The sequence below is a fragment of the Geotrypetes seraphini genome, chromosome 6 (assembly GCF_902459505.1).
Source record: "Geotrypetes seraphini chromosome 6, aGeoSer1.1, whole genome shotgun sequence".
In the NCBI taxonomy this organism is placed as follows: domain Eukaryota; kingdom Metazoa; phylum Chordata; class Amphibia; order Gymnophiona; family Dermophiidae; genus Geotrypetes; species Geotrypetes seraphini.
Genome location: NC_047089.1, coordinates 243902702 through 243919929, shown reverse-complemented (window position 1 = coordinate 243919929; position 17228 = coordinate 243902702). Strand labels below are relative to the sequence as shown.

The following is a 17228-nucleotide window of genomic DNA, read 5'->3' as shown; positions in this document are numbered from 1 at the left end:
CAAGGGGGGACAGGCAGACCTTCAAGGGGGGACAGGCAGACCTTCAAGGGGGGACAGGACTTCAAGGGGGACAGGCATGGAGAGGCGGGGCAGTGCACCGAAAGTCAGGGTGAGTCGGGGCAACCAGATGAGAGTCGGGGAGGGCGAAAGGAGAGTCGGGGTGGCCAGAGGAGAGTCGGGGAGAGCGAAAGGAGAGTCGGGGTGGCCAGAGGAGAGTCGGGCAGCATGCGCGTTATATGCCTGAGCGCGGTATAGAAAAGTTTTTGTACATATCATCGTGATTTCTGCGCGCTATACCCCTGTGCGCGTTTTACAATGGTGCGCGTTATATCCGCGAAAATACGGTACATGTCGTGTTTGTTTTTGCATTGCTAGCCCCAGGGGTGGTGGAAGATTAGTGATTGAAAAACTGTATGAAAAATAACTATTTTAAATTTAGTGATCAAAATGTGTCAGTTTTGAGAATTTTTATTAATTAATTTTTTCTCTGCGTGTTTTGTTTTTGTATAGTTATTAACTAATATTTAACTAAGTTTTAAAGTTTTAAAGTTTTAAAGAATGTTTCCTTTATACGTAAATAAAGAAAAGTGAATGGGATTGCAGTGGCGGTGACGGGGCGGTGAATGGGGTGGCAGTGGCGGTGACGGGGCGGTGAAGAGGATGGTGAGACGGGGACGGGGCGGTGACGGGGTTGGTGAGACGGGGACGGGGCGGTGACGGGGATGGTGAGACGGGGACGGGGCGGTGACGGGGACCAATTTTTTCACCGTGTCATTCTCTATGTTCATGAAAAAGATTTTCATACAATGGAGGCAGTGTATGCCAATCAATCCCCAAGCATGTTCGTTGTGGATATCCTGATAACCTGACTGGCAAGGGGATCGACTTGGGAAGCTCAGGTCTAGAACAGGGGTAGGCAATTCAAGTCCTCGAGAGCCACAGGCAGGTCAGGTTTTCAGGATATCCACAATAAATATGCATGAGATAAATTTGCATCTCGAGGAATCAGTGCATGCAAATCCATCTCATACATATTCATTGTGGATATCCTGAAAACCTGACCTGGCTCCGGCTCTTAAGCACCGGAATTGCCAGCCCCTGTGTAACTAGATGCATTTGCCTCATTGAAAGGAAAAGTGTCAAGTGTGGAATAACTTGTAAGTTTCATGGCTCCGCATCCTTCTCTCCTTGGTTGGGCTGAGAACTTTTCAGCAGCTCCTCTCCTATTGTGATGTCATAAAGCCTCATTCCAACAATGCCTAAGAGCCAACCTCATTGGTGATGTCACAATGGCTTGGTTTCTCAATACTTGTGCCCATTTACTAGACCAGGGGTAGGCAATTCCGGTCCTCGAGAGCCAGAGCCAGTTCAGGTTTTCAGGATATCCACAATAAATATGCACAAGATAGATTTGCATCTCAAGGAGGCAGTGCTTGCAAATCCATCTCGTACATATTCGTGGTGAAGATCCTGAAAACCTGACCTGGCTCCGGCTCTCGAGGACTGGAATTGCCTGCCCCTGTGTAACTAGATGCATTTGCCTCATTGAAAGGAAAAGTGTCAAGTGTGGAATAACTTGTAAGTTTCATGGCTCTACATCCTTCTCTCCTTGGTTGGGCTGAGAACTTTTCAGCAGCTCCTCTCCTATTGTGATGTCATAAAGCCTCATTCCACCAATGCCTAAGAGCCAACCTCATCGGTGATGTCACAATGGTTTGGTTTCTCAATACTTGTGCCCATTTACTAGACAAGGGGTAGGCAATTCCGGTCCCTGAGAGCCACAGGCAGGTCAGGTTTTCAGGATCTCCACAATAAATATGCATGAGATAGATTTGCATCTCAAGGAGGCAGTGCATGCAAATCCATCTCGTCCATATTCATTGTGGAGAGTCTGAAAACCTGACCTGCCTGTGGTTCTCGAGGACCGGAACTGCCTTCCCCTCGTCTAGAACATCAGGGGGTCTCAAAGTCCCTCCTTGAGGGCCACAATCCAGTCGGGTTTTCAGGATTTCCCCAATGAATATGCATGAGATCTATTTGCATGCACTGCTTTCATTGTATGCTAATAGATCTCATGCTTATTCATTGGGGAAATCATGAAAACCCGACTGGATTGCGGCCTTCAAGGTGGGACTTTGAGACCCCTGAGTTAAGCAGTATTCTGCAGAATGACAGCAACGTATCCTCAGGACCTTTCCTTCCCCCTCCCCGAGCCAGTTGGGTTTTTGAAGTAGCCACAAAAAATATGTGCACATTGACTAGATGCAGATGTAATTATGTGGACTTTTGAAAACTCAACTGGCTGATGAATAGGCACTTTCTAAGTCAAGCAGTGAGGCAGAGGGAGAGGCACCCATCCCCTAACTACACCCTACAGGGCGCATTCCTTAGGACAGTGTTTTTCAACCTTTTTTGGGCAAAGGCACACTTGTTTCATGAAAAAAATCACGAGGCACACCACCATTAGAAAATGTTAAAAAATTTAACTCTGTGCCTATATTGACTATATATAAAGTAATTCTCTTGAATAGGAATCAAATAAACACAAAGAAAGTATTTTATAATTACTTTATTATGAAATATTATGTAAACAGAAGAGTGAAAAATTATAAAATACTTTATTCAGTGCGAAACCTGGGCCTGTTTGGCTGAACACAAAGCTGATATTCTGGCTGGAATCGAAGAAAGACACACACGTAGCTCTTCGTCAACAGCCGTTCCCTTCACCGCCCCGTCACCGTCACCGCCATCCCTTTCACCGCCCCTGCCATCCCATTCACCGCCCCGTCCCCTTCCCACCATCCTCTGCACCGCCGTTCCCGTCACCGCCATCCCTTTCACCGACCCGTCACCGCCACTGCCATCCCATTCACCGCCCCGTCACCGTCCCCGCAGCATCCATATAAGCCTTAGTACTGTAATATTTAGCTTATTCCTTTCTTATAAATCAAAGTTCCTGCTGCTGAACTAGAGAGAGAGAGATGTTCAGCTGGCAGGGCTTTGTTTATAAATTTTTATCAACACAACTAATATACTACTTTATCCTAAAGCAAAAAATAAATAAATAAATAGAATTTTTTTTTTCTACCTTTGTTGTCTGGTTTCTGCTTTCCACATCTTCTCATTCAATTCCTTCCATCCACTGTGTGTCTTCTCTCTACGTCTTCCATTTGCTGTTACTGTGCCTCTCCCTTCACCCCCCCCCCCCCAATTGGTCTAGCACCCATCTTCTTCCCTCCGCTCCCCCATAGCCTGGCATCTGTCTTCTTCCCACTCTGTCTTCCACATTTCCCTTCGGGGTCTGTTCCTCTCCACCCTCCTTCAATGTCTGTCCTATTCCTTTCCACCACCACCCTTCCCTCCCTCCTTTACCATCTGTTCCTTTCTACTACCCTTCAGCTCCTCTCGCGTGGCCTATCTATCTACCTTCCTCCCTCTTATTTTCATGGCACGTTACAATGTAATTTGTGCAAGCCACTGGAGCCTGCGAGCTCGGTCCCTGTCCCATCCCCACAAACCATCTCGCTTCTGTGCTCCTATTTTCTCCATTTCTAATATCTCCCCTCAGTGGCGTACCTAGGGTATGTGGCACCCGGGGCCCATCATTTTTTGACACCCCCCCCCCCATGTAAAAAATATTTTTTTTTTTTTTTGCAATAACCATGAAATGGAATAAATGGTCAGAATAGAAACAGGCAGTGAAAATTTTCTTTTATTGAACCTCATATATGTAACCATTATTCCAAACATAACATAACATAAATTATGTCTAAATTGTCATGACATTAGAAGTACATATGGAGTAGTTTCAGGTGATGCTTGGGACAGTTCTGATTGTGTTAGTTCGGTTTTATGTGTTTTTTGAATAGAAGGGTTTTTATTTCTTTTTGAAGGTTTTGCAGTCTGTGGTTGATATCAATTGGTTGTAGAGTTGGGGGTCGAGTGTTGCAGCTCGAATGGCTAGGAGGTTGTCGAACAGTTTTTTTCTTTTGACGTTTTTGGTTGGAGGGTGTGTGAATGGTGCACAAGTTCTCCTATGTCTGTTTGAAGTGGATTGAATTATTTAGCTGAAGAAATTAGTTACCCCCCATTCCACACACATTAATTCTCTTCCATTTTTGTTCCCATTATAAAAAACACTGATAAGTTCCCAGAAAAAAAATACATTAAAATAAGAAGTGAAAACAAAGGCCCCTACAGATGAGAACATAACATAAGAATAGCCTAACTGGGTCAGACCAATGGTCCATCATGCCCAGTAGCCCATTCTCATGGTAGCCAATCCAGGACACTAATACCTGGTCAAAACCCAAAGAGTAGCAACATTCCATGCTACCGATCCAGGGCAAGCAGACGCTTCCCCCATGTCTTAATAACAGACAATGGACTTTTCCTCCAGGAATTTGTCCAAACCTTTCTTAAAACCAGCTACGCTATCTACTTTTAACATAACTTCTGGCCACTTCATTTTTAAGCTTAGATCTTTCCTTCCAAACAGAGACCTTGCTAGATGTCAAATACAGCACAAGGTAACTTCACATGGACTTAGCTGTGCAGGAAATGTGAATCTCCTCATACACCCACCATATAGTGCAAAAATGTGCAAAGGTCTGTTTTTTTCTTTCGATCACTACATAGCCTAATGCCACACAAGCAGCGCTGTTACAAAACATATTCTGTAGGTCAATGCTAAGGATAACAAAGTTTCCTTCCTTGGACCAGAAGGAGATAAACCACTGGAAGAGATCCCAAAACAACACCCAAAGACCCACTCAGTGTGTGAATCAGTTGAGTGGAGTGGACTAACTGGGGGGTGGAAATGGGCCCGGAGTTTGCTCAGCAGAATTTCCCAGACCACCTCTTCCTCTCAACACATTGACACGCTGCCACCATCACCACTAGGAACACCTCACTGGGTAGGCCAGCTATGCTATAAACTTTATAAAACACATTATTATATTTTCTTATAAAGCACATATTTTAACTGACCTCTCTGACATCCTCAGCCTTTCCATTCACAAAAATAGAAGGAAGAAAAGTTCCCATTTCCTGCTGTCTCATGTCCCCGGCCTATACAATATTTTTTTTCTGCAGACCCTTCAAAAGTCTGACCAAATCCTCGTTTCACTTGCATTATAAAGTACTGAGGATGCCATCTCTCCCCAATCCCAGGTCCTAAAGTCTAAGACAGTAGCGCAAACTAATGCTGCCAGATACAGGAAAAAAAATTTTTGATTCGATTCAGCCCTATTGAATTGGTTTTTCAATTCGATTTTCCTGCCCAGTTGGGTGATTTTTTTCAAAACTCCTGGTGGGTTTTATAGCTTTTTCATCCCCTTTGGCTTCTCCTAACCACACTGGCGCTGTGGTGTAAATAAAATAAAGAAACAAAAAGGACTTTTCCTCTTTCTGTTAAATCCTAGCTCACGTTTGCAGTCCAACACCAGCTCTGGCAGGATACACATTTCAAATCTGACATGTTATAATCACAAAACAGAAAATAAAATTAATTTTTCTACCTTTTGTTGTCTGGTTATATTTCAAATCTTGTTGGTCCAAGGCTCTGGTTTTCTTCTGATAACTTGCTTGCCAGGGTCTCCTTCTTTCTGCATGCTAACCATCCATCTGCCAACTCTGTCCTCCCTTTCCATTTCCCTTCCCTTCCCAGGAAGTCTGGTATCTTTCCTTTTTTTCATCTCCCTCCACAGATCCACCTTTTCTTAAATACCCTTTCACCGGCATCTCTCCCTCCTTCCCCACCATCCCAGAGTCCACCATCTCTCCCTTTCTTTTCCTAATTACCCTCCTATCCAGTATCTCTATCCCTCCTCCACACCATCCCTTGTGTCCAATTTCTCTCCCTTTCTGTTCCTTCCCTCCCTAAATCCCATGGTCCATCATCTCTCTCCCTCTCCTCTATTTTCAGACCCATTATTTCTTCCCCCCCCAAAGTTTGGCATATGCATGTCTCTTTGAACACCCCCTTCCCTCCGTGTACTTCTAAATCATGGTCCCCCCCAAAAGGCCTGTCCCCCCTTAAAGGTCTGCCTGTCCCACCTTGAAGGCCTGCACCCCCCTTGAAGGCCTGTCCCTTCCCCTTGTAGGCCTGTCCCCCCCTTGAAGGCCTGCCCGCCTGCCCCACCCTGAAGGCCTGAGGCCCCGACCCACCCCGAAGGACCGCTCGCCCCCCTGGCCTCCCCGCACCACCTATGAACAGCCGCAGCAGGATCGCGAAGTCAGCGTCAGCGATCCCTGCGCTGCTTCCTGCGCCACGGTCCCGCCCCTCCTCTGACGTCAGAGGAGGGGCGGGATCGCGGCGCAGGAAGCAGCGCAGGGATGCTGACGCTGACTTCGCGATCCTGCTGCGGGCTGCTTCACAGGTGGTGCAGGAAGGTCAGTGGGGCGAGCGGTCCTTCGGGGGTGGCGGGGGACTGAACGGCAAGGCCGGGAACACCCCCTTAGGGCTGGTACCCGGGGCGGCCCGCCCCCCCCCCGCCCCCCCCTAGGTACGCCACTGTCTCCCCTATGTATCTGTCATTGCCCCCCCCGTGTCCATATACCATCTCCATGGCATGTCCCCTTTATGTCTCTGTCCCTATGCCCCATGCACATAATTTCCCCTCTTTCTGTTACCTTCCTGTGTCCAGATTTCCCCTATCTTCCTCTTCCATACCAGTGTGTCTCTTCTTTTCAACCCCATCTAGCTTTTTTCCCTCTTTCTTCCCCCCCCCCCCCTGCTTCTAGCATCTGGCTCACCTGCCTATCCTTCCCTTTCTTTCCTGCTGTGGGTTTTTCTTTCCGTCTTCATCCCCTTGGCCCAGAATCCTTTTCCCTTTCACTCCCTCCTTCCAATTTGAGCCGGGAACACGAGCGATCGCACGGTCCCCGCAGCCACCACTCGCCTGCCCAATCGATCCTACTGTTTAGCCAGCTCTCTCCCTTCGCCTCACCTTAGTTTGTAGGTTTTGTTTTTCGGCGACATGCACGCTTTCCCAAAGAGCCGCGCACGCGCGGCTGCTCAGTGTTCAATCTTCTGCTCTGCTGCAACTTCCTGTTTCCGGTTGCGTCAGAGCAGAAGATCGAAACTGAACAGCAGCGGGGACCGGGGGAGTCTCATGGGAGCGCGTGCTGGACCCGGCCTGAGGCCTAATCAGTGTCTGCACCGTACGGCACACCAGGCAACATCAACAGCGGTTGAAAAACACTGCCTTAGGATACTCCCATCTCTCCCCCCCCCATACTTGTTCAATCTATACCAGAGCTACAGCTGAGAGAGTGTGCCTGCTTTCTACTGACCTGATGTAGAGGGGGCGGGTGGCGGGGCAGAGCTTTCTGGAACAAGTAAAAAATGTGTTAAGTTAGTCCAGTAAAAACCTCTACTAAGGACAGCTTGTTTGTTGATCCTTGTTTCATCAGATCCAAGTGGTCTACTAAGGAGGCAGCCACACCCCTTCCCAAAACAAAGGCCCTTCCTAGTAGGGCAGCCCAGGCTCTTCTTTTAGAGGTGACCTTTCATGCTCCCTAATGAAGAAAAAAAAAAGCACCATTTCCTCCCATTTCTCACTGAAATGCTTCCCCTTCCTTCACTTGGACCTGCCAACACACCCCCAGTTCCAGGTGGGAGATGTTTTGGCCAGTCCTGGTTTTGAATTTATATCTGACGGCCGTGTGGTACTTCTTAGTCCCGGTTTCTACCCTTTGAAATCACCGCTGCAGGTCCCATAATGCACCAGGATCAGAAATCCAGGACCGAACCCCTAAAATCTCCCTCTTGAAACTCTGCCTCCTGCAACACTCAGTAGAGATATGCCTGCCCAAAATTTCTTTTTGTTCAGGTTCTTATGCCATTTACAGGATTTTCAGTTGTATTTGCTTTTCTTGGTACATTTTGGGTGCAATGTTATCAATAGTGAGCACTATTGTGTATTTTTATTATTAATAATAATTTATTAGCATGCCTATCTAACAAAAAATCCATTGCAGCTCAAATATTTCACCCTAATTGCACTATTGAAGACATAGCACACACAAAAAATGAAAATTCAGGTTTTTCCTGTTTCTTCAGGTTAAAAAAAGAATGCACAGAGCTGTCCTTTCACTTGACATTCAAGCAAATGCATTAGACTGGCCCACCCTACCACTAGGTCGATTAGACATTGCTCAGGGCTTCAGAAGTTAGGGAGTGTCTGCTTGGTGTTGACATGGCAGGACAGCAGCACTTTAAAACTGCCTTCAGCGTGGAGGCAGTCCTTTGAGTGCCCGAGTTCTGTCAAGCCCTTCTGTATCCCATCCCCATTCAAAGAAGTATGCATTGACGGGGTCAGACAAGGCAGACTTTGAATGTATGTAAATGGTCAGGCCCTATTTTGCATTTCCTGCTCAGGCAGAGGACAGAGACAGGACGTGGAAGTGGAAGCAAGAGCATAGAAGGCGGTGAGAGGATAGACAAAGCAGGGGGAACTGCTGGACTCTTGTGGTAGAGAGAAAGGAAGATATTGGGCCCCCTGGGAGGGGTAAGGAAGAGGAGAGATGCTTGCTGATGTCTGAGAGAAAGAGAAGGGGACATATGGGACATAGGGAGGTAGGGAAGAGAAAAGAGGATGCTGGACTGTGGGGGGGATAGTAGGGAAGGGAGGTACTGGCTATGAAGATGTAAGTAATGGAAGGAGGGTGATGATTTACATGGCAGGAAGTTCTGGGTACTTGAGGGAGAGAGCAGGAGATAAGGGAAGGGAAGGAGAGATGCTGGATGTCTAGGGGAGAGATGCTAGACATGGGGAAGGGGAAGAAGATGCTGGATTATGGGGGTATTATGGTAGGGCAGATGTTGGGCATAAGAAGAATAAGCAAGGGGAGGGAGACGTTATATTATGGGCAGGGTGCATGGCTGAAGGTTGTCCTAAGACATCCGATACCCTTGGGAAGGCTCTGCAAATGCATCCCTGATATTCACCTTCTTTTCTGGGCCATGAATCTATTTGCATTCTCACTGAGGCTCTGCCCCACGCAGCCTCTTGTCTTCTTGTGACTGATGGCCAATGTTTTTTGAGGAAGTACCTTAAAATGTTTGATTTTTTATTGTGTTATCACTGTAAGTCGCATGCTCTTATGTTATTTTCTGAATATTTTTACTGATGTAATTGTCTGTTTGACTTATTCTCGCTGTACATCGCCTTGAGGGAATTCCTTAAAAAAGGCAGTACATAAATCCTGATAAATAAATAAAAGAAAAACCAAAAAAATCTAAAATAGGGTTACAATTCTAAGAGTGGCCTTGTTGCCACTCTGTGCCAGCCTACTGCATTTTGGGCCTGTTTGTGTGATACCTTCCTCACTCTGTCTTTATGTTCTTTCAGCTCTATCTGAAGCCAGACAGTCTGCACCCCTCGCTCCCCAACAGGAAGGGCCAGCGCCTGTGAGCTATGGACCCCACACTGCACATCAACTCTCTTCTCCTGCCCGGGTAATGACTCTGTTATAAGGTCTTCAGCGTTACAGGTGCAAGGGTAATGGATGAGCTAACTCTTGTTGTGTAACTCTTGAGGGAGTGGCATCTTGCTGCCAGCCAGCATACCTGCTGGTCGGCTCTCTCTGCCGCTCCCCTTCCCAGCATCTAATCTTTTCACCTTCTCCCCTCCGATCAGCATTTTTTTCCATTGCCTGTCCCCTCGCATCTGCCTAGATTGTCCACCATGAGAACGGGCTACTGGGCTTGATGGACCATTGGTCTTCCCCAGTAAGACTATTCTTAAGTTGGTGGCGGCTCGCGCCGGTGAAATGCTAGAGCAGGGGTAGGGAACTCCGGTCCTCGAGAGCCGTATTCCAGTTGGGTTTTCAGGATTTCCCCAATGAATATGCGTTGAAAGCAGTGCATGCAAATAGATCTCATGCATATTCATTGGGGAAATCCTGAAAACCCGACTGGAATACGGCTCTCGAGGACCGGAGTTCCCTACCCCCTGTTCCCAGAGGTACAGTGGGGAGGAAGTAAAGGCACGTGCGCAGCGGAGAGGTGCCGGCGCCCATTAGCGTATGGCCATTAGAGCGGGAGCACTTACCGACACCTATTTTCCAGGCGGTAAGAGTTCATGCGCTAACCATGCTTTTAGATGCGGCAGTGTAGCTGCGCTAACCATATAGCGCAGTGCACGCCTTTTCTCCGCTCCAGGCACACTCCCAGCGCTACAAAATAAAATCTGTTTTTGTAGCGCGTGGGAAGCATGCGCTGATCCCCCAAATACTGCAGGACGCTTGAGTGCGCCCCGCGGTGATGGTGTTTAACTTATGGTAAGCACGCGTGTTAGTGTGTACCAGAGCTTAGCTGAAGGGCCCAAATTATTCCTGCCTCTGAGTTGCTTTCAGTTTCATAATGGAACCTGGGCACTCGTTAACCTTTATAAAATAATTACGTTAACCTCTATTAAATAATTCCAACTTATATAACTAGGTGTCCTGTATATATCAAGATGGAACAGCCTAGATCAGTGGTCTCCAACTCAAACTCTTTGCAGGGCCACATTGTGGATTTGGAGGTACTTGGAAGGCCTCAGAAAAAATAGTTAATGTCTTATTAAAGAAATGACAATTTTGCAGGAGGTAAAACTCTTTATAGTTTATAAATCTTTCCTTTTGGCTAAGTCTTAATAATAATATTGTCATTTATAAGAGACATATGATCAAGAAACTGTTTTACTTTTGTGATTATGATAAACATACTGAGGGCCTCAAAATAGGACCTGGTGGGGCATGTGGCTCCCGTGCCGCGAGTTTGAGACCACTGGCCTAGATCAGGGGTTGGCAATTCCAGTCCTCGAGAGCCGGAGCCAGGTCAGGTTTTCAGGATATCCACAATAAATATGCATGAGATAGATTTGCATCTCAAGGAGGCAGTTCATGCAAATCCACCTCATACATATTCATGGTGGAGATCCTGAAAACCTGACCTGGCTCCGACTTTCGAGGACTGGAATTGCCTACCCCTGACCTAAATCATCTGTAGGACTCAGGAAATGCAGTCCAGGATTGAATATTGATGAGTCAGATGAGTTCCCTGCTTTGACCACTAGGCTGTGCTGTAGACCCATTCATGGATAAAGTACCTATCAGCATTTGTTTTCTAGTTGTCAAGTCATAGTTTATGAGAACGATGTCCTCCTCTGGGGGACTCCTTTGTAAATTTTTGGAAACTGTCTTCCCCGAGCAGTAAGCCTGCTTTCTGTCTCATTGGCCCAAGGAGCATGAAGTTGGTTGGGTCTGTGCGTAGAGCTTCATAGTAGTATCAAGGATCAGCACCGTGGCTCCGGGCTGGCTTACACATGAATTCTCCTTCCCCCCCCCCCCACCTACTGTCAACCACAGAGTAAAGGCCAGCGAACAATCTGTCCGTTGTTCTACGTTGTGAAGCAGATGTGTTGGTGTGAGCGCGCCTCTGCTGAGCTGACTTTCTCTGTTATAGCCCTTTCAATACAGGCTGTCTCTGGCCACCCCTTGGTATAAAGAATACCATATTGAGCCCACGTTGGTGTGAACAATCGATAAGTCAGTGGGTTTTCCCTCTGTCGCCGTCTTTTCAATGGGACTTGGTCTCGTGCAGATTGCATCTGCCCGTCTGCGCTTCAGCCCCGATGATTTGCTGCTTTCTGGGTTTTGCAGTCCTTTTCGGTGGAGCGAGACGCACGGGACACCGGCAGCAATTACTGCGATGACCCCTGGAGGATAACGGAGGAACAACGCGATTACTACACCCACCAGTTCAAGTCCCTGCAGCCTGACCTGAACGCCTTGGTCTCAGGTAAATAATACTGCGCCGTGTCACTAATCGGAACTCTTCCATATGTGTCCAGGAGGAAATGGGCACCTATAGAGACAATTTAAAAAATGAAAGCAACATTCAGTCTTAATAGAAATGCTTTCTGCAGGTTGTGATTCCTTATTTATGGGATTTATTAACCACCCTTATAAAGTAAATACAATTCAACATAAAACTTGCAATTTTTGTAAACAGCATAACAGTAGTAAAAATATGAACAAATGCAATGAGTGAGGTAAGCTCAAAATAATAATAGGCCTAATCTAATCTAATCTAATCTGAAATTTCTGGGTCGCTCGATGCCTGACAAGGTTCGAGGCGACCTACAATCAGTGGCGCAGCGAGGGTGAGAGACCAGGGCGGTGGCACCCCTCCCCCACTCTTGTCTCCTTCCCCAATCCCCTATGCCATATGTGTGCCCCTTCCCTTCCCCGTACCTCTAGTTGGTCACCATCGTGAGCAACGAGAACTTCAACGTGCTCCGCTCGACCCCCGTCGTCTTTTCCGCTGATGCCACTTCCTGTGCGTGGCACCCGGAAGGGATATCAGCTGGAGAGACGACGCGGTCGCGAGGAGCACGTTAAAGTTGTTGTGCGTGGCGGTGAACGACTAGTAGTACGGTGGAAGGGAAGGGGTGGCCCCACGTGTGGCAAGGGTAGGATTTGTCTCTCCTCGCTTATCTCCCCCTATGCTCCCCCCCTGCAATCTCCGCTCATCAGGCAAGCCCCTCTTATCTGTACCCTTTTCTTCCACTGCCATCTCCAGACTCCGTCCCTTCTTTCTTGCGGCGCCATATGCCTGGAACAGGTTGCCTGAATCAATACGTCACGCCTCCATCCCTGGCAGGATTCAAATCAAAGCTAAAAGCCCACTTTTTGAAACTGCGCTCAACTCTTAACTCCCCCTCACTGCTGTCGGATACCTAGACCCACTATAATCTCCCCAACCCTGAAATGTCCTGTCCAAATTAGATTGTAAGCTCTTCTGCGCAGGGACTGTCTATTGTGTGTTAGAATGTACAGCGTTGCGTACGCCTTTCAGCGCTATAGAAATAATAAATAGTAGTAGAGTGGGAAGAGGCGGGATAGAGAAAAGGAAGGGTGCTGGCATCCCCCCCCAACACGGCACCCAGGGCGGACCGCCCCCCCTCTTACTACGTCACTGCTTACGATTTGAGAGATTAACAATATGGAGATTAACAATGTGTTTAGGACTACATAGCAAATATAGAGCAAGTGACATAGCGAGGGGAGGGTCATCAAAGTGCTAAGGAGAGGAGGGCTTTTACAAGGAAAGTGAGAGAGAGGCGGATACACAGAACAGATCCTGCGCTTACAATTCCATGAGACTGGCCGCGTCTTGAATCCGTAATGGGTAATTCTATGAACTGACTCTTAAATCTACACACCAGTAGATTACATAGAGAAACATAGAAACAGAGTATGACGGCAGAAAAGGGCCGACGGCCCAACAAGTCTGCCCACCCAAGAACCCTCCCTCCCAACTAGTCTGCCTACTCAAGAACCCTCCCTCCCAACTAGTCTGCCTACTCAAGAACCCTTCCTCCCAACTAGTCTGCCCACCCAAGAACCCTCCCTCCCAACAAGTCTGCCCACCCAAGAACCCTCCCTCCCAACTAGTCTGCCCACCCAAGAACCCTCCCTCCCAACTAGTCTGCCTAGAAACATAGAAACATAGAAACATAGAAACATGGTGGCAGAAAAGGGCTATAGCCCACCAAGTCTGCCCATTCCAAAGTATTCGCTCTCGAATTTACTCCCTTAAAGATCCCACGTGAGCATCCCATTTACTCTTAAAATCCTTCACGCTGCTGGCCTACTCAAGAACCCTTCCTCCCTGGAGTATCTATCATTTGAGCATAACTCTGTAGTACTCCCACCTGTTTGTCCCATCGACTCTTGAAGTCGAGCATGCTACTGGCCTCGACCACCTGGCGTGGAAGATCATTCCATCGATCAATCACCCGTTCGGTGAAGAAGTATTTCCTGGTGTCACCATTAAATCTTCCTCCCTTAAGTTTTAGCGGATGCCCTCTTGTCGCTGTGGGACCCTTTAGAAAAAAGATTTCCTCCTCCACTTTGATGTGACCCGTGATGTATTTGAATGCTTCTATCATGTTCCTCCTTTCTCTGCGCTCCTCGAGAGAATATAAGCACAGTCTGATCAGGCGCTCTTCATATGGGACGTCTTTAAGTCCTGAGACCATCCTAGTGGCCATTCTCTGTATCGACTCCATTCTCTTCACATCCTTTTGATAATGTGGCCTCCAAAATTGGACACAGTACTCCAGGTGAGGTGTATAATGTATGACTTCCGGCTTTCGGCTGATAAAGCTCCTTCTGATGCAACCCAGCATTTGTCTGGCCTTCGCTGAAACTTTCTCCACCTGATTAGCAGCTTTCATATCTTCCCGGATGAGAACTCCCAAGTCCCTTTTTGCAGTAGTTCTTGTTTAAGTTTTCACCGTTCAAGGTGTATGTTTTGCATGGATTTCTGCTCCCAAGGTGCATTACTTTACATTTCTTGGCATTAAAGTTTAGTTGCCAAGTACTGGACCATTTTTCCAATACAAGCAGGTCCTGCTCCATAGTGTTGGGCCTGGTTGCGCTGTCAGGTTCTGAGGCCCTGCCCACAACGTTGCATAGCTTAGCGTCGTCGGCAAATAATGTAATTTTACCTCGAAGTCTCTGAGTCAGATCCCTTACAAAGACATTAAATAGCATCGGGCCCAAGACCGAGCCCTGTGGCACTCCACTGGTCGCTCTCGACGTTTTTGAGGGGATACCGTTTACCACTACTCTTTGAAGCCTGTCGCTAAGCCAATCTTGTGCCCATGCTGTCAGTGTTTCTCCTAGTCCTAACGAGATCATCTTGTTTAATAACCTACGGTGTGGAACGCTATCAAAAGCCTTACTAAAGTCTAAATACACTATGTCCAGGGACTCACCCTCATCCAGGTTTTTGTGTTTTTTTTTTGTTACCCAATCAAAGAATCTTATCAGATTGGATTGACAAGACCTTCCCTTTGTAAAGCCATGCTGGTGGGGATCTCTTAATCTTTCAACATCCAGAAACGTGTCTAATTTGTTCTTAATCAATTTATTTTTCTTTATTAAGAACAGATTAGACACGTATAGATTAGTATTAGTATAGATTAGTACGACTTATGCGCGGGATTGGGTGCTAATAATTGGCAGCTGTGTGTGCGAACCGTAGTCACTATTCTGTAAATGGTGCGCCAAGACCACAGAGCGTGCAACTATCCGTGGTAGGGCGTGAGTATGTCATGGGTGTGTCGTTAAACAATGCATGCAACTTATAGGGTCCCGTCAGTTTTGCGTATGGCATGACACACTTAGTCACCTGTTGTAAGCGGACTTGCTTACCTTTTGGCACGCCAATACGGCTTTCTTTAATATTCTATAAAGGCTTAGGTGCACTCTTAAGCCCATAGGGAATTGGCGCTAAGTGTGCCCTGAACTACCGCCGTTATGTCCTTTGGCCGTGCTTTTCGCCTATTAGGACAATCTCATGGCCAGAAGAAAGCTTTCAGGGACAGGTCTGTGTCACTAGAGAGAAAAGATGCCCTCCAAAGGGCTAGAAAAGAAACAAACACACAAGAATCATGCTCTCCCTGTAGCTGAGTCAGGGTCTCACAGTCCTTCAGCATCTGAATCTGTGAGCCACACCAGCTTCAGTTTTACTTATTTCTCTCAGTGGCAGTGCCCTGGGTGAACTTCAGCAGTGTGCCATTCCCATAGTCCAGCATCTCTCCTTCCCTTTCTTACCATGTCCAGCATCGCCCCTTCCCTACTTTATCCCCATGCCAGGCATCTTCTTTTCTCTTCCCCCCCAGGTTTGCTGTATTTTCCTTTCCCTTTCCTAACCCCCAAAGTTGTCCAGCATCTCCCCTTCCCTTCCTTATGCTCTATACAAGGCATCTCCCTTTTATTTTCCCTCAGTTGTCCAACATCTTCCCTTCAATTTCCAAACCCCCCCAAAGGTGTCCAGCATCTCCCCTTCCCTATCCCCCAGTAGTATAGAATCTCCCCTTCCCTTCCTTATGCCCCTTACAAGGCATCTCCCTTTCTTTTTCCCTCAGTTGCCCAGCATCTTCCCTTCCTTTTCCAAACCCCCAAAAGTATCCAGCATCTCCCCTTCCTTACCTCCTAGTAGTCTAGCATCCTCCCTTCCTTTCTGTTCCCTCCCTTACTCCCCATTGAATGCATCTCCTTTTCTCTTTCCCCCAGTTGCACAGTATCTTCCCTTCCTTTTCCAAGCCCTCCCCCCCCCCAGGTGTCCAGCATCTTCCAACCTATCTTTATCTTCAGCCTGAGCCTCCATTAAAGGAGATGCAACATGGTGCAGGGCAAGGCTTGCTACACCTACCTTCTTTGATGCTCTGTTGCAAACTTCCTATCAGAGGGAGTGGGACTTGGCAGACTTTGAACATGGGTGCATGGGTGCTCAAAGACCCACCACTATGCGGGCTGCAGCTTTCAAGTGCTGCTCTGCCGTTGTCTTACCAGTCGTGTTGGCATTGCACTGTCACCATGCTGCTCTCCCTGAATCTGCTGATTAAGGCTGCTTCCTACTTCTCATAGTGATAGGGCCAGATCTGTTTAGTAGGACTGACCAGAAGCCTGCCATTTGGAGAAGTCTTTTTTTTCTCACATCTCTGCTCTTCTCAAACAGGTTCTGTAGCCAAGAATTTCTTTACCAAATCGAAGCTTTCCATCCCGGAGCTGTCCCACATATGGTGAGTATTTATAAGGGTTAATAACCCTGTAAATCTCAAGCTGTTTGAGAAGCCCGACATACCTCATTAGTCTGAATGTCCATGGACTGGATCTGATTTATTATTCTCATTTCATGGTTGTGCGAAAAGCATTTGGTAAATCAAATGCCGTCTACCGAAATCTCCTAGGAGTACTCGCCATCCCCTTTTAGAGGTGAATTTTTGAAGCACTTCATGTAGGTAAAAATAATTTCCCCTGCATTAATTAGTGATGTGCATAGGCCTTATTTTATTTATTTAAATAAAAAAATACCCTATACATAACATTAAAACAAACAAAAACCAAAGCAAAATTTTTTTTAAAAAACTTCAGGTCTCTGTCCTACTGCTAAAAACACCGAATACATCCAGGCATCTCTCCCAGCTTCTAATTGGACAGGTCAGGAATGAGACATAAGCAAACCCGGCACATGGAGAAATCCTATCACTTATGCTAATTCACGGACTCCCAAGGCAGGTTTTTGCCCTGGTAAGTCATCACTGGTAGAAAGAATAGTGGAGGAAGGGATCCAATGTCACCTTCAGAATAGAGGCTGACCCAAAACTGGCCCAAAATTCAAACTGGGCCTTGTTATGGTTTTGGCCAAAAATGCCGGTGCA

At 47.0% G+C, this 17228-nt stretch overlaps 1 protein-coding gene across 2 annotated transcripts in view; it reads left to right on the top strand.

Moving 5' to 3' along the window:
- The window catches only part of REPS2 (RALBP1 associated Eps domain containing 2), a 233833-nt gene that overhangs the window by 132405 nt on the left and 84200 nt on the right, over nucleotides 1-17228 (top strand). For both annotated transcript variants that reach the window (XR_004539739.1, XM_033947429.1), the window contains exons 5-7: nucleotides 9357-9463; nucleotides 11653-11791; nucleotides 16526-16589. Coding sequence is in view for 1 of the 2 variants with exons in the window: in XM_033947429.1 (XP_033803320.1) it covers nucleotides 9357-9463; nucleotides 11653-11791; nucleotides 16526-16589 (310 nt within the window). In the remaining variant the exon portion in view is untranslated. The remainder of the gene's footprint in view (nucleotides 1-9356; nucleotides 9464-11652; nucleotides 11792-16525; nucleotides 16590-17228) is intronic.